Source organism: Rhinolophus hipposideros, assembly GCF_964194185.1.
Source record: "Rhinolophus hipposideros genome assembly, chromosome: 19".
Taxonomy (NCBI): Eukaryota; Metazoa; Chordata; class Mammalia; order Chiroptera; family Rhinolophidae; genus Rhinolophus; species Rhinolophus hipposideros.
In genome coordinates this window covers 19,660,900-19,678,461 of record NC_138065.1, presented here as the reverse complement: position 1 = coordinate 19,678,461, position 17,562 = coordinate 19,660,900, and the positions used below count along the sequence as shown (strand labels likewise).

General features: G+C 36.4%; 1 protein-coding gene across 5 annotated transcripts; it reads left to right on the top strand.

The window, feature by feature from the left end:
- The first annotated feature begins 311 nt into the window (after nt 1-311).
- VCAM1 (vascular cell adhesion molecule 1) lies at nt 312-17,349 on the top strand. Of its 5 annotated transcripts, none has more exons than XM_081025563.1 (9): nt 312-654; nt 1,200-1,475; nt 3,668-3,988; nt 5,481-5,747; nt 8,210-8,485; nt 10,405-10,725; nt 12,947-13,213; nt 14,148-14,414; nt 15,898-17,349. In XM_081025563.1, exons 1-9 carry the CDS (start codon nt 591-593, stop codon nt 16,056-16,058), a joined length of 2,220 nt encoding a protein of 739 aa, XP_080881689.1. In that variant the 5' UTR covers nt 312-590; the 3' UTR covers nt 16,059-17,349. The 5 variants fall into 5 exon arrangements, with proteins under 5 accessions (XP_080881689.1, XP_080881691.1, XP_080881693.1 ...); XM_081025564.1 differs by lacking the exon at nt 312-654 and adding an exon at nt 1,147-1,167 and having other exon boundaries at nt 1,279-1,475; XM_081025565.1 differs by lacking the exon at nt 14,148-14,414 and having other exon boundaries at nt 409-654.
- The last annotated feature ends 213 nt before the right edge of the window (nt 17,350-17,562 follow it).

Here is a 17,562-nt window from a genome sequence, read left to right as displayed (position 1 = left end):
AACTTGTCAAAAGATAGGACATTTTTCTTTTTCTTGTAAGAGAAACTTTAGTCTCTATTTTAGAATTGAAAAATATATCTTCTTCATGGAGAAAAATTAGTTCACATGACATAGTGGTTATTTAGCTACTTCAAAAACTAGAATATAATTTACTCTCTCTGTTTCTCTGTCTCTCTTCCCCCACTGGATTCAGAAAGTCTTATTTTGCAATGAGTATTACCTTACATCTTTCTTGCAAAGATATCTTTTTGGAGTGAAAAATCAGGAAAAGGTTTAATTTTATAGCCTTGGAAGTTTCATTTTTCTGGGGCAGACAGAGTAGTTTTAGGACTGAGAGCAAGTGAAGGGGTTAATACTGGACTTGGCTGGGTGTCAGTTAAACTTTTTTTCTGACTCTGCTCCGGGTTTTCCCTTGAAGGGATTTCCCTCCGCCTCTGCAGCAAGACCCTTTATAAAGAGCAGACTTTCTATTTCACTCCTCACTGAGCCTCACTGGCTTTAGAAACTAAAGACTCTTCCCAGGCACTTTCGAGTGGGAAAGAAAGAAGAGTTTTGGAACCATTATTTTCTCATCAGAGCAGCAACTTAAAATGCCTAGGAAGATGGTCGTGATCTTTGGAGCCTTGAATTTACTTTGGATGGTGTTTGCAGCTTGTAAGTTCTCCTTGGTCTGTTCCAAATGCTCACATTCCATTTTAGTCCCAGTTTTGGCGTCAGTCAATTTTGCTATAGTAGTGAAGAGAGGTACTAGGATTTTTAAACAGTGGAAATATTTAATTTAATTTAACTTTCAATGAGTTTTTTAGTATTGCTGTATATCATTATGTTATAGTTGGAGCTGCAAATTGCTATTTTTTGGATATATTTTTTTTCAATGTCAAATGAGTAATTGCATTCTATCTCTAGTAAGGTCTATCTCTGTAGTTTCCTGTCCTTGAAAATGAGATCAAGCTTAGCAAATAATAAAACAAGTTTGATAAATGGGCCTCAAAGTCAGAAATGAGAGTTCTCTAACTGTAGATAATTTTATCACCTTGTTTGGCAGTGACCCTAATACTTTTTGGCTGCCTTACAGTGGGTTTGAAGCTGTTTAGTAAAGAGATCAGCCAGATCATGTTTTGGACATTCAGCTAGAACAGAGAAGAGTAGAATATTAAACGAACCAGTGTAAGTTTGCTTTTCTCTTTTTGCCTTTACAGCTCAAGCTTTTAAAATTGAGATCTCCCCTGAATCCAAAATTGTTGCTCAGATTGGTGCCTCCATTTCACTGACTTGCAGCACAACGGGCTGTGAGTCCCCATCTTTCTCCTGGAGAACCCAGATAGACAGTCCGCTGAATGGGAAGGTGAAAAATGAGGGGACCATGTCCACGCTGATCATGGATCCTGTTAGTTTCGGGAATGAGCACTCTTACCTGTGCACGGCAACTTGTGGAACTAGCAAAGCAGAAAAAGGAATCCAGGTGCACATTTACTGTGAGTACTTTAAAGAATCTTTGATTTTTCTTTCGTTTACTTTAAAATAAGTTTTTTTAAATGATATTTTTAAAAGAAAAACATGTCTAGATTCTTGGCTAGAGGACGTACTGCACTAAGAAAGTTAGAGACAGCTGAATCTAGCAATAGATCAGGAACCCAAATCTTGGCTTTTATTTCCAATTCTGCCACAGACATGATGACCATGCATAAGACTCAACTGCTCTGGGCTTTGGTTTTCTTAGCCATAAAACAAAGATCTCTATTTTATTTTTCAAAAATATTCTATTTGATTATGTCCTTACATGTTTACTTAGGCATGCATCTAAATTATTTATGAATTCTATCCTGCAGGGATTTTCCATTTATTTATTCTTATGCAATTTGGTGCTTAGACTCAATTTAAGCAGGAGATATAAAATTTAGTAATTGGCTTCTGTATGAAAGTTTTCCACTTAAATATAAGAAAAATATCTCCATACATTTCACTCATTTGATTTTGGAATAGATAAATTAAAGAGTCATTTTTTGTTCTTGTTTTTTGATATCATTAACCTTAATGTTCAACCACTCAACCTCAAGGGTATTTGTATAATGAATTCGATTTGCCTTGTGACTGTGAATGAATACCCCTAGTCTATCATTATACCAAAATACATCCCAATCTATTCTCAATCCAGCAAATAAAGTTAGCAAGAGGAGTAAAAGACTAACCTTTGCTTACTGAGGACTGCTCTATAAAGAAAGGAAAGAGAGAGAGAGAGAGAGAGAGAGAGAGAGAGAGAGAGAGAGAGAGAGAGAGAGAGAGAGAGAGAGAGAAAAAAGAAAGAAAGCCCAAATAGCTGCAAAGCTTTACGGTCATCTCCTCATGAAGACCTCCTTTGAATATCTTATAATTATGTTGTTTCCCTTCTGCTATAGTGGAGCTCAACTTTGTCCGGTAACTCAGATTGATTCCTCAACAAACCCCATTTGTTCCTAATGTTTCCCAAGAAACTGTGCCTGGCTGGCTGCTTTCAATTATGCTGGTGGGACACGCACAGTGTATGTCTGTGCAGCCTCCTGAGCTCCTTGAAAGGCCCCCTTATGTAAATACAGGGGAAAGTAGCAAGTTCTTATGTTACCTGACAGCAAACTGTGCGGATTCCAGGCACATTTCTTACAGAATATGAGGGACAGAAATGATTGGTAGAAAAATGAAAAAGATTTCTTTTTTCACATAACAAAACATTTCCAGTTCCTTTGCCTTCTCTCACAAGTACCAAACAGCTGAAGATTTTAAAAAGAGAAATGAAGACCCTCTGGCTTTAATTATCTTGCCTGAAGTTTTTCTTTACATATGTCTGTCTCTCATTATGTTTAACAGCCCTGTCTTCATTCTACATTTGATTGTAATATTCTTTAGAGTGGGACATTTGTGTTCTTCTTACTACACAGTCTTGAATCCAGTCTATGTGTCACTATCATGAAGGTTTGTAATGAAGAGGTAGCCCTTTTCACAAGGAGGTAATGGTGTACTGAAATAGTGTATTCCCTTGGCATTGAAAGGCTCAAGTGTAGTACTGGTTAGGGCACTGAGTTAGCATTTCAGGAGGCAAATCCGCCTTCCAGAATTTAAAGATTGCACAGGTGTGCATTTCTGGTGAATCAATTCCTGTCAGAGGAACCATTTTCAGAAGCCAATTATTTAACATTGTTCTTTTCATTTCTTAGCATACCTTGCCCAATAGCTATTCCTTACAATGATGTTTTGAGCCTCCACTTCCTTATCTATAAAAGGGAAATATATCTGCCCGTACTAAAATAAAAGAATGTGATATAACATAAATCTGCAGTAGAAATACAGAATAATAGAAATCCTGAATTTAACTTCCAGACTTACCATGTATTAGCTGTGTAACTTTGGGCAAGTGGTAGACACATATAAGTATTTAATGACCTTCAATTTTTCTCCCTTCTTTTACTCCAATAACATGCAACCCTTAGTACATGCAGGATCAGAACTGAAGAACTCACTGAAAGGTGATTGATTTTGATTCACGTACCTACCCAAACCATAAAAGGCTATTGAAATAATGAATCAAGACTGCTTTAAGAAAAACATTAGATTTGATTTGCATTGTGTTAAAGCAGTGAGGGACCTTACACAACATGAGTGAAAAGCCCACTCATTGTTTGTTTGACCTTTGCAGCTTTTCCTAAGGACCCAGAGATTCATTTGAGTGGCCCTCTGGAGGTTGGAAAGCCAATCACAGTCAAGTGTGTGGTCCCTGATGTTTACCCATTCGACAGGCTGGAGATAGAGATGTGGAAGGGCGGCCATCGCTTGAAAAATGAGGAATTTCTGGAGCCTATGGAGACAAAGTCTCTAGAAACTAAGAGTTTGGAAGTAACCTTCACTCCTACCAATGAGGATACTGGAAAAGTGCTTGCTTGCCAAGCTAAATTACATATTGATGAAATTGATGGTGAGCCCCAAGAAAGGGAGACCACAAAAAAGCTGCAAGTCTACAGTAAGTGCTTGTGTGATGTGATATGGTCTAGTCTTTAAGGGAATTTTGTTTTGCATGTATACAGCAATATACTTAACAGCTAAAGTCAAGAAGAAACTTGTTTTATTCCACTTTTATTCGTTGAGAACATAATATTTGTCAGCAGCATAATTCAATGAAAAGAGCACTGGATTTGGATGAAGAATGCTTGAGCTTAAGTTCTGACTCCATCGCCATATGAATTTAGGTCACTTAATTTCTTTATTTCCCAGTCTATGAAAGGGAAATAATAATACCACCTGATTGCATAGCAGGAAATAGGCTCAAATGATACAACTTTTAATTATGTTTGTAAACTCTTATAATATGCTTTGAAATATCAAGGTGTAGAGATTTTACAAAGTGAGCACTTATTCTGCATGTGTGCATGTGTTCATACATACACTCGTGCATTGGGTGTGAGAGTGGAGATGAGGTTTGATTACCTTCACACTCCCTGAGACTGCCAGGGGATTTGAGACAGTCATAGTCCCAGAATTGTGTAGGAGTGGATTCACTGTGCTCTGTTCTAGACTAAAATGCTGTGTTCAACGCTGAACACCACATTGAAAAGGAGTATTGCCAACTACAGTGTGTTTAGCTGAAAGAGAATGAGATGGAAAGAATTTTATCAATATTTTGAAAAGAATAGTCAAGAGAAGGGATAGTTTTCCTAGAGAATACAAAGCTTGGAAAAGAGAGCTATAATTAAATATTTGGAAAAACAGTCATGTGGAAAGGGATTTAACTTATTCTGTAGCAGCAGAGGACTGAACTATGACCAATGTGTAAAAGTTACTGTTTCCCCAAAAATAAGACCTAGCTGGACAATCAGTTCTAATGAGTCTTTTGGAGCAAAAATTAATATAAGACCCTGTCTTAATTTACTATAAGACTGGGTCTTTGATATGATATGATATGATATGATATGATGATATGATATGATATGATATATAATACCAGGTCTTATGTTAATTTTTTGCTTCAAAGACGCATTAGACCTGATTGTGCAACTAGGTCTTATTCTGGGAAACATGGTAGTTACCAAGAGGTAGATTTCAGCTCAGTCTGGAGAAAATGTTCTAATAATTAGAGCTGTCCAAAATCAGATGGACTGTTTTGTAAGGCAGTGTCACACCATATGTGTCAAAGCCGATTTAAATGAACACTTGGCAAGGATACTGAGATGAGACTCCTATCTTATCTGGAAAATTGAACCACATTAAGAGTTTTTCTTAATTTCTGAGTATCTATGGCCATCTGAAAACACCAATCATCAATAAAATAATTCAATCAAATTAGTCAGACACTGGATTGACTAATTTTTATGTCTCCATGATTCTTTATACTAATTTGATAGAGTAAGTTTGTCAAATTTGTGGAAGCACATAAATACAGTCTGAGAGAAACACATTATGATTGTTGAATTAAGATGATGCTCAGCAATTACTGATATTGTGCCCTGCCTTTTCAGTCTCACCCAAGAACACAGTTATCTCTGTGAATCCCTCCACAAGGCTGCAAGAAAGTGGCTCTGTGACAATGACATGTACCAGTGAAGGTCTACCAGCTCCACAGATTTTCTGGAGCAAGAAATTAGACAATGGGAGCCTACAGCTCCTTTCTGAGAATGCAACTCTCACTTTGATTGCTATGAGGATGGAAGATTCTGGAATTTATGTTTGTGAAGGAGTTAACCTGGTTGGGAAAAATGGGAAAGAAGTAGAATTAATTGTTCAAGGTAAGTAGAATGTGAAAAAGGAACGATAAAGCTGCTGTCGTTGGGATTTTAGCAATAGTGAAACCGCGTCAATGCCAAAATTTCTTCCTTAAGTTTTATTGATGACCCATCTGATTGTCATGTACTTCAGCACAATTATATATTCATCTTACTCATACTTTTAATATTTGAGTGTCTGCCACATAATAGGTGCTCAGTAAATGTAGGATGAATAAACTGTAAACATGGGCGACACAAATTTTTAAAATATGGAAACAGGACATTTAAACTTGTATGGTTAAACAAATAAAATTCTAACTCAACTTCAGTAGATGAACTCTGTTGGATGTTGGATTAGCATTCTCAAGAGATCAGGAAAGATATTACACTAATAAAAGCATGTAAAGCTAATCATCCATCCTGGATAACTCCACCCCATAAAAAGCTGTATCCCATTTCAGAGAGAAGGAAATGCGTTATGGGAAATGCATTCTTGGTTTGCATTTTGCATCACAGGATACTAAGATCCTTAAGTACTGAAGAGAGAATTGCACTTTCAAAGGACATTTCAGTTACCTAATAGTTATTCCACAAAAGCCACAAATTCACTTCATAACATGCTCAGCCACTGTAAAAAAAAGGGGGGGGGAGTTCTGAGAATTGTTCATATGCAGGAAGTGGCTGTGTTTTTAAAGTTCCCTGTTTTCATAGTAACATATAAGGAATTCAGAAACTCTGAGAATTGTTCTGAATGATCTGTCTCTTTCAAAATCTAATAGCATATCGGTTTATTCGGGTAATTTGAGGAAAGCCTTCTTTGGAAGATACTACAATGTCACAATTGGATAAACCAAACTGAGAAAAATAGTTCTGGGTCAGATAAGAACCCTGCACAATGTGGTATATTTGGGTTATTCATATGTTGAGATTTCTTTCTTCCATCCCCAGCCTGCTATTTACGAGAACGATTTTCATGATTTTCTGTGGAGTCTCATCTATCACTTTCAGAGTTGCCCACCACTGCAGGTTTCTTCAGGGGAACAGAGAATGGAGATAAGGGATTCCCTTTCTCCCTAGATGGCAGTCATCTCAAAGCAGCCTGTGTGCCCAGCAGGGATAATAGCACTGGCAGCCAAACAGCTTTCCTGTATGTTTGAGACTTAAGAGTTTGCCCTTCCATCTGCTGTCAGCCCTTGAATTAATTGTAAAGTATTTTCATATTTCATCAAACAAATTTTAGAGGTGGCTTATGTATCACTTTAATGCTTAGACTTTGACTTTGCTTTCAGTGTGATTGTATATGGCTTTTCAATGGTATAATTTTACATTGTTGGTACAGAAGCTCTAAGTACTGGTTCATTATGGGTATTGTACCTAATTAGAAGACATATTTTCTCTTTGTAGATTTTTTTTGGTACCTCTCTTAGATCTTTTATCTCCATGTGAGGATGACTTGATTTAGTTGTTCAAGCAACTGAAAAGCTGGGATCTTAAATCAAACCCACTTGGCTTCAAGTCTTCATTTTGCCACTTGTAATCTAGATAAAGTTATTTAGCATTTCTAAGCCTAAATTTCTTAAGAAGGAGAAAGAAGAGGAAGAGAAGAATTAATAGTATCAGTTCATGAAGTCGGGGTGAGGATTAAATGTGATAACACAGAGGGTGCCAAAAAAATGTATACACATTTTAAGAAACGAAAACCTGTAATAAAATTGTAATGCTCAATATATACCGATATCAATAGATGAATACAAGTCACATTTGACTTCTGCAGTTACAAGAGGTGCTCAAAGTGGTTACCATCAGCATCCAGATGCTTCTGATTACAGAGAACTACTGCTTGAGCAACGCTGACCAAAGTGTCCACTTGTATACATTTTTTTGACACCCTCAGTATATGTAAAGTGGTTTCCACAATGTTTGACACAGTGGAACCTCTTAAATTATTTGAGCTGTTGTCCACTATTACAGGGACTCGATAAACTATATTTGAGAAGAGACTGAATTATTGTTATAAAAGGATGCCACGGGGGCAGCCAGTTAGCTCAGTTGGCTAGAGCACCGTGCTTGTAACAACAATGTTGCCAGTTCGATCCCCACATGGGCCACTGTGAACTGTGCCCTCCACAACTAGATTGAAACAACTACTTGACTTGGAGCTGATGGGTCCTGGAAAAACACACTTAAAATAAATAAGTTTAAATAAAAAAAGAAAAAGATGCCACCCTCTATCTTGATACATTTTTATCCACATTCATTCTATTAAATGAACAAATCAACAGACTTCTTGAAAGATGGTCTCATTCCTGATGGTCCCCAGGTGGAAAGGAATAATTTTTTCTTATTATTCCTTTTCTTATAGCTTAAAGGAAATCAGAAAAAAAAAGAGACCAAAAAAAAAAAAAAACACACCATATTGTGGCATGGGGTGAAAGAAGAAAATAATCTTACCTTTGTTTTGTCTTTTTCTTTTCCCCCCCCAGAAAAACTGTTTACTGTTGAGATCTCCCCTGGACCCCAGATTGCTGCTCAGATTGGTGACTCAGTTGTGTTGACATGTGGTGTCACTGGCTGCGAGTCTCCATCTTTCTCTTGGAGAACCCAGACAGACAGTCCTCTGAGTGGAAAGGTGAGGAGCAACGGGACCGCATCCACACTGACCTTGAGCCCTGTGAGTTTTGAGAATGAACATTCGTACCTGTGCACTGTGACCTGTGGGCATAAGAAACAGGAAAAGGAAATTAAAGTGGACCTCTACTGTAAGTACTTTCAGAATTGTTCACTTTTCTTCAATTCCATTGGAAAAAACATAATACGAATCTGTGATATAAGATGAGATCACTGTGTTTAGAAAGGGAATTTAGCATTGTGAATGGTTTTCCTAAATCTCTGAACCAGAATTTTTCATGCAACTTACTTGGCCTACATCGTAAGTATACGTTACTTACGGAGACAGCATCCACAGTCCTTAGCTTGCGTCTTGTCAGGACTCTCATGATGCACTTGAACACACTACCTGCTCACTTTCCTTCCCATCCCTGCTCTGTGTATATGGGATGTTCAGAGGTGGCAGTGAGCAAGGAGTGGGGGTCAGTGTCCATTTGGATAACTGGGTGGGGATGACTGCTGACCAGCCATTTGAAATGGGGGTGTGCCCTAAGCCTACTGTTTTGAAGGCATACTTGGAAAGCTGATTGACAGGATGAGAAAAATGAGGCAAAGGGGAGCAGGAGAAAGCCAAAAATGAAGATAGGGAGTTAGAGTGGTCTTAGGAGATGGTCAGTGGCAGCAGCTCAGGTGAAAGCAGAACCAGGAGATTGCACTAGATCTCAATATTGATTTAACTACATACGAGTATATACACTACACTTTTTCTTGCTGTTCTTGTCACCTTAATAAGAATCCTTTACAACCTTAAATCCATGAATTTGACATTACTGGAGTTCCTCATTTTATAATGAATGAGGGACAAAATATGCAAAGTGACCACAGTTATTTCTTTGAGAGGGTTACTCTGCCTTGTCTTATTCAGCAGAATTCAAGAGAACACATTGTAGAGATTTTCTACCAGAAAACTTGTGTTACCCTTCAGGATTTGTTCTCAATGAGTTAGAATATACCTGTAAAGGAACCTGAATCTCTCAAAAGAAGGGTAAATTTTATCATGTTATCATATTACCCAGAGTCCAGGATCTGCTGATGAAGGCACATTTCCAACAGAAAAAGGGAACCAGCAGTGAAGTCTTACTGCAGTATAGAAATATTTGAGAATGTATCACTTTAACATCTTACTTAAGGAAAAAAACATTAGCATTGCTCTTGCTCTTGATAACCATTTTATTCTCATTTTATTGATCTGTAGAAGATGTATTATACATATTAGTTAGAATCCAAATCTCTTACAGGTTTTTCTTAACTACAAGTGATGTATGAAAAATGTTTAATTTAAAACTTTCCATCTAAACTTGGCCATTGGAAATTAAAATATTTAAATTGAGAAGTGTCCTGTGGGTCTTATTTGATACCTAGAGGGTGCACAGCTCTATGAAACCAAGTGTGGGCTCTGAGCTCAGAGAAATATGGGTTCCGATCTCAACTCAGTGATCTGATCGCAACTTATAGATACAACGCCTAATGAAAGTCTCTTAGCTTCTATAAGTTTTATAAATTTTCTTAGCTATAAAACAAGTTCTCTGTAAGTTTTTCTTAGTTTTAAAATAAGTTAAATAATACCCATTTATCAGGCTGTTTTGAAGACTGAGATAATGAAATACAACATACTAATATATATGCAGTACATCTTGGCAAATATTTAAAACATTTAAAGTATATAGTTAGTAACTAAGATGGTGGAAGCTCATGTGTCCTTTGAAAAGATCAGTCCATGGCTGTCAGCAAGATGGCATCATCACTAAGAAGAGAAAAATAAGTATATTTATTACTTATTATTTCATGTACTAAGTAATTTTTGTTTCCAGCATTATTTATATTTAACATCAAAACTATTTTATATTTTTTAATAAATATTTATACTTAATGTCATTATTTCTATATTGGTGATCATCCTATCCCAGGTGAGTTAAAACTGTCATTTTGAGACCTTTGTATTTAGTAAAGATTACTTTTGTTTTTCTATTGAGAATCACATATAAACATTATTTTTCTTTGATATTTGCAGCATTTTCTAGAGATCCAGAAATTGAGATGAATAGTCTACTAGTGGATGGAAACCTGGTCAATATAAGCTGCAAGGTTCCTAATGTGTATCCTTCAGATCGGCTGGAGATTGAATTTCTTAAGGGGGAGAGTATTATGAAGAATAAAACCTTTTTGGTGGACGGGCATAAGAAATCCCTAGAGACCAAAAGTTTGGAAATGACCTTCATCCCCACCACTGAAGATACTGGAAAAGCTCTTGTTTGTCGAGCTAAATTACATATTGATGGAATGGAATTTGAGCTCAAACAGAGGCAGAATACACAGTTACTTCACGTTAACGGTAAGTGTATGTGTGACGTAACCACATTTTAATAAGAATTTCTTTATATTTGCCAGGAAATAATTAACATGAAGTTAATAGTTAAAACCTCTAAAAAACTGAAAAGAAATGTCAAAAATAATGATTATCATAACAAACCACTCCAACCCTTAAAACAACCATTTATTATTAGCCTATAATTCTATGAGTTGGCAATTTTGGAAGGGGTCTCATGGGCAGTTTGTCAGCTCATATGGTATCATATGAACTCACTCATGCATTTTCAGTCAGTTGGCAGGTCAGCAGGGAATGCGGGTCCCAGATGACCTCACTTAGGTGTCGGAGACCCTTTCTGGGATGTCTGGGCCTCTCTTTCCCCATGTGCTGTCTTACCCTCAAGGAAGGTGGCCTAGGTTTAGTCACCAGAGCTCAGTGTTTCAGGAGGGTGATAATGAAATCAGCCTCTTAAGGCTTAGGCTTAGAGTGTTACTTCTTCCATATTATATTGATCAAAGTCCTAGATTCAAGGGGTGGAAAAATGGACCCTGCCTATTCACAAGCGATTCAAATAATTTGTGGTCATGTTTAATGTACCATAAATGTCAATGCACACTATCATTGATCACCCATATTTTGGTAGCAAGAGTTTCTATAGAACTTTTTTCCATTAGAAAATACCCATTATCTGTCCATATTCTACTTTCTATCATTCTGTATCTGCTAAAGTAAATGGGGACAGAAACCTCCTTTGGTGGTTATCAAGGTTTATAAACTGTTCTAATCCCCAGAAACTATAGTCCAGTTTTGCAACATAATTAAAACTCTTTGGAATTCAAGGTATAAGGGTTCAAGCTAGCAGTGTCCCTGCCCTTTTCAGTTGCCCCCAGGAATACAACAATTTTGGTCAGCCCTTTCTCCATCTTGGAAAAAGGTAGTTCCGTGAATATGACATGCTCTAGCAATGGCATCCCAGCTGTAAAAATTCTGTGGAGCAGGCAGCTAAATAATGAGGATCTACAGCACTTTCTAAGAATACAATTCTTACCTCACTTTCTACAAAAATGGCAAATTCTGGTACTTATGTGTGTGAAAGGATTAACCAGGCTGGAATAAGTAGAAAAGAGGTTAAATTAATTATCCAAAGAGAGGAGAATGTGATTAATGAGTTATTATTGTTGGTATTATTTTGGCTGTGTTACTGCTTTTGAACAATGTCCAATTTAAAAACAAAATTTTTGCTAAAACAAAAATATATTGAGGGTTTTGAAGAGCTCATGATGTTTCTTCTACACATGCAAAGTGCCTGGAATAATACTTTCTAATGAACCATTATTCCAAATCAATTATCGTAAAATTCTTTTAACCTCAAGTGGAATGCTAGCCCTAGGAACTGTGCCAGGAGTTCCAGTTATACTTACAAGGCAATGATGATTGTGTTGAAATAAGGATAGAAAGAGGGTTAAAACCATCTTATCTGGCTGAATTGGACTCTCAGAGGTAATCTCACAAGGCGCCTGCTAGTATTTGTTTAGAAGCCTAAGAAGACACTTAAACCTTTTGTAAATTCTTAACAGAGTAGCAGTGACTGCGCCCTCTGATTCATCAGCGTGATGGCATAGAACCACTAAAGTGGATTAAGTTATCAGATCCAGACCCTCTCTCCAGGATGGAAAGCCAAGAGAATATAACAATTCCTAGTTGACAGGTGAAGCCATAGAGGGTTGTAGGCAAACCCATGAAGTGATCAATTTGGATTTTCTCCCATACTTTCCCTTTTGGGGTTCAAGGCCCTTTTCTTCACTGGCGCTCTCATTTCCTCTCTTACTCCTTGTATAATTTCCACTAAGGTATTAGTGATTTTCTTGTTACCTCATCTCAATGATAATTTGTATTTTATGGGAAGAATCTTGGAAGAGCAATGAATAACCTTAAAAAAAGCCGTGAGAATGGATATCATGGTACTGTCACTCTGCTTAAGCAAAGAATCTCAAATCAAGTCAGAAAAATAGATAAACTTAAGGGGAATCTCACTTATGAAATGGTGATAGGGTAACTCCTTCCATGGGTTGTGTATTAATAGACATGTTGTATGTCAAGCACTTAGCCCAATGCCTAGCATTTAGTTAATGGTAGTTGTGGTCGTTAAGGATTGTAAGAAAGCCACCTTTGCACAGCTTAATTTCTTGATCTTGATAGTTTATATTTCACTCAATCAGCGGTGCCTTTTAAATTCTTTTTACAGTTGCTCCAAAAGATATAAATCTTACAGCTTTTCCTTCTGAGAGCGTCAAGGAAGGAGACACTGTCACTATCTTCTGTACATGTGGAAATGTTCCCCAAACTTGGATAATCCTGAAGAAAAAAGCAGAGGCAGGAGACACAGTGCTAAAGTCTACAAATGGTGCATACACCATCCACAAGGCCCAGTTAGAGGATGCGGGAGTGTACGAATGTGAATCTAAAAATGAGATTGGCTTCCAATTAACAAGTATAACACTTGATGTTAAAGGTTAGTTAGTTTTTTGTTTTTTATTATTTTTAATAATAGTCAGAAGTTTGGTGGACTGTAAAGAATTTCTAGGATTAGATGAATGAGTTGGCAAAATGGAGCTGAGTGCCATGTTGATTGTGATTATTTCTTAATGTTTCCTAAAATAATAATGCACAGCTGCTCTATCCTATGGAGTTTAGCCAGAAAGTTGACATTAATCATTGGTGAGTGCAGAGTTCCTATTTGCTTTTTTCAAAGTTGACAATTCATCATTCGCCTCTGAGGTCTTGTGTTTAAACATATTTTCAAAATCTTTCCCTGGGGGGTTACAAGGAAACAAAAGAAATAGGATTGGCACATGGAAAAAGAAGGGTTCTATCCAGACCCTTTTCTTTCGTAGGGGAAGACAATGCTATTCTCTGAACATGGAATAACTGCATGTTTTCTGGATTGACGATTTTCAGGATAATAATCAGGAGTGGCCTCTCAATGCAAAATAACATAAAAGAATCTCTAGACTGCAGAATTGCCTCCTTAAAAATCCAAACCCCTTGCCCTTGCTACCCTATTCTGATGGAGAGAGAGGGAGAGAGGCAATGGTCTCACCAGCGGAACTTCAGGGACCTCTTAATCTTCTAAGCCCTCTTGTGAATGCACAGTAAGACCTGTTGGTCTTATTGGTGTAAGCAGAATATCTCAGCCTTTTCTAATCAGTCTCCCACTCCTTGTATGCTAATGAGCTTCCACTTGGATTGGAAGCCATATTTGGAGTGAAGTTATTGAAAATAAATGCAACCCTCTTAACAGCCTCTGGCACTTGGCTATCAGAGTTAGCAACCACTTGTCAATGTAAAGATAATTTGAACCTAGGTCAGAAAATGGGTAAAATTTTACTCATCTGCCCTAATTTTTCAAGATAGCAAGACTTACCCTATGTTTTCTGTCTTCACAGTACCTCCTCGAAATATGACAATATCAATACATCCTTCTAGAAATGTTAAAGAAGGGGAAAATATCACAATTACATGTAAAACTTTTAGTCATCCGCCTGCAGTGATTACCCTGAAAAGAGTTGATGTGGCCAATGACTTTACTATTTGTTCAAAGAATGGGACATTTACCTTGTATCATGTCACTCAAAATGATACAGGGGTGTATGTAATCAGTGCTTCCAATGAGGCTGGGGATGATTCTGGACGGATTGAGATCTCAGTTATCAGTACGTTGAAATTCATTCATTCACTCCTTCATTCATTCCTATTTCCTTTCATCCTTGATGCCTCCAGGCCATCTTTAATTAAGCTTAGCCCCAGGAAATCAGACTCCTAACATTTTTGTAATTTTGTTTGTAGTTACTGATTCTCTTTAAAGACATATAAAAGCTCCTCCACTTTTTAATTCTTTTTTTGTCACACGTTGTTTTTTCTAATTTCTTTATTAAATTAGTAACACATACTTGCCACTTTTCACTTATTACTTAAATGTGCATTTTAGGCACTCAGCTAGAAATTCGGGCCTCCAAATTAAATATGGTTTAAAATAACTAGAAATAAATGGAGACAAGAAACTGATATTGTTCCTGGGTATTTTGAACAACTTTTCCTTTGCATTTAGCTGAGTTTTAAAATTATTTTCATTTTGTTTTCTGTTGGCTTAAATGTATGCCAATGGTAGAACTAGTTGGGAGTCTTGTGGATTTTCCGTGTTTATACAGCTACTAGAAAATTGTATTTGAAGGTAGCTCTGTAACCGACTCAGCAGCAAATTTGTGTTTTGTTGGAAATGCTTGAGGGGAAAACCGAAAGCAAAAGATAATAGTTATTAAATTGAAAATACCCAATTGACAACTAAATGACAAAATGATAGGATGTAGAAAGAAAAAAATGTACTACTATTCAAAAAATCTGTATTGGGTACCAACTGTTCCAAGTAGTGAGCTAAGTACTTGTTATTCAGTGGTGGACCAAAAAGAAAATAGGTACAAGTCCTTATGTAACTTATAGTCTGTAGGAGGAAATTAAATTTAATAGATCATTGTACAAACAAATGTTTAATCACAAACTGTGGTAGAGCTATGCGGGTCAGAGAATGCCTCTTTGAGTAAGTAACATTTATGCTAAAATGTGATACTCTCCAAAGAACTTCAGTTTATTAAGAGATGATACTTTAGAGATACAAAATATAGTTTTCTATATATCTCTGAAAAAGCCATTGGTAAGAATTCTTTCTCTTACTATCTCATATATGGTGTTTGACTATATGGCTATACTCCAGAAGTTACAGGATTTTCTTGGATGACTGATGAGTCATTTCAATTTGTGGTGATCAGAGTCCTAGTTCTTTAGTAGATATTTGTATTTCTCAAAGCAAACACTGCTCTCCAATGTTTGCTCTTATAAATGAGCCCTAAAACATTGCACCCTCCCTTTCATTCTACAATTGAACCTGAATGCATTTGAATCCAAGTTTGTGGAAGTCAACAACTGTCGTCATGACCCACCATGACCATAGCAACTACCAAGTAATTATTTGGATAATTCAGAGGAATGTGCATGTTGGGTCCTATGGGCCCTTATCACTGCTTTGATTCATGTCTCTTTAGAGAATGAGTGGTACTATTAAAATAAAAACATGTAAATATTATTATTACACAGTTTCTTTTTGTACTAGACGTTAATTGCATCCATTTTGTTATTTTCCAGGAAGAGAAAATAACAAGGACTATTTTTCTCCAGAACTTCTTGTGCTCTATGGTGCATCCTCCTTAATAATACCTGCCATTGGAATGATCATTTACTTTGCTAGAAAAGCCAACATGAAAGGGTCATACAGTCTTGTAGAAGCACAGAAATCAAAAGTGTAGCTAATGTTTGAAATGTTTGACCAGAGACACTATTTATCAGTCCAAATCCTTAATACTGCTCATCATTTCACGAAGAAAACAACAAACTGAGAATCCAGACTTTCCTGAATATAGTGAACTCCTGGAAAGAAATGGCTGCCTATGACACTTCTTCCTGTGAGCAAGATGCCAAATGAAAACTTTCTGCCTAAAAAATAGGCACGACGATGGAGATATGATGATTGGAGTAGTTCCTTGATGTGTATATGCAATAACATGATCTGTATATATGTAAAATGAAGTTTGCCATAGCAAGATTGCTTGGAATAGCAACACTCTATAGTCAGATCTCTAAAATAACTAAACAGTATTGCCTGGACTGATTGTTATAACTTAATGCATCTTATTTAATAATGTTAAAAATATTTAACATTATTATCAACTGGCAGCTGACCTATGTCATCTTTTTATATTTAATTTCCTTTAACAAAATTTTATTCCTATAAAGTTCACTGACAACAACTTCATGTTTGTAAAGATGCCAGGGTGTTATATTTTTATAGGCAAATGATAAACCAAGAGGCCACTGGGTTGACTTTCAGGTACTAAATACTTCAATCTGTGGTATAATGGTTGACTGGATTTTTCTGGATGGTACTGAAATGGTACGGAGAAGTTTTATGATGTTGTTTGACTCTTGTGTAACTTTCCTAGTGTGATCTAAAAATGCAACTTCTTTTGATCTTTTGTAAATATTTAGTCTTTTTGTATAGTAAAGCGACAATTTCTGGAATTGCAAGAGTTGTGTGTTATTTATTATAAACTTCCTCCTTTAATCACATACCTCTTTTTGAAATCCCAAGTTCCAAAGATGAAGAGTTTAAACCCATAGAAATAATAAGTAGCACTTGAAGTGTGGGTTTCAGGTGACTACTTTTATGAGAATCACCATGGGAACTTGATAAAAACCCAGATTTCTTGGTGCCATCTTAACCTAGTTAATTGAAATGTCTGGTTTTGTGTCCTTGGAATCTGTAATTTAAACAATGAAAAATATAGTATACACAAAGGGGTGAATACAGATAAACATTCACATGTTCAAGGGCAGCATGTACATACCACTAAGACCAAGAGCTAGAGCATTTGTATTCTTCAAAGCCTCTTAAATGCCTCTCACTGAGCATTAACCAATATCTTGAATTATATATTAATGATTCCTTTGGTTTCTTGGGAGATTTTATACCTAATAGGTAGCCCTAAGTAGAACATTATTTAGTTTTGCCATGTGTTGAATTTTATATAAACATAATCAAATGGTATATTTGCCTGTGCCTTCATTCTTTTACTCAAAATTATGGTTTTGCTTAATTCATCCATGTTGTTTTGTATCACTATAGTTCATTCATTTTTATTACTCTATAGTATTTATCGCTTTATATTATACTCATAGTATAGTATTATCAGATTTTGCCACAATTTATTTAACCATTCTACTGTTGATGGATGTTTGGGCTTTTTCAGTTTT

Bases quoted from the DNA above. Each gene is read 5' to 3' on its own strand.
- VCAM1 (XM_081025563.1), top strand. From the start codon at position 591: ATGCCTAGGAAGATGGTCGTGATCTTTGGAGCCTTGAATTTACTTTGG. The intron at 3,989-5,480 runs GTAAGTGCTTGT...CTGCCTTTTCAG, and splicing joins AAAAAAGCTGCAAGTCTACA to TCTCACCCAAGAACACAGTT. The intron at 13,214-14,147 runs GTTAGTTAGTTT...CTGTCTTCACAG, and splicing joins TATAACACTTGATGTTAAAG to TACCTCCTCGAAATATGACA.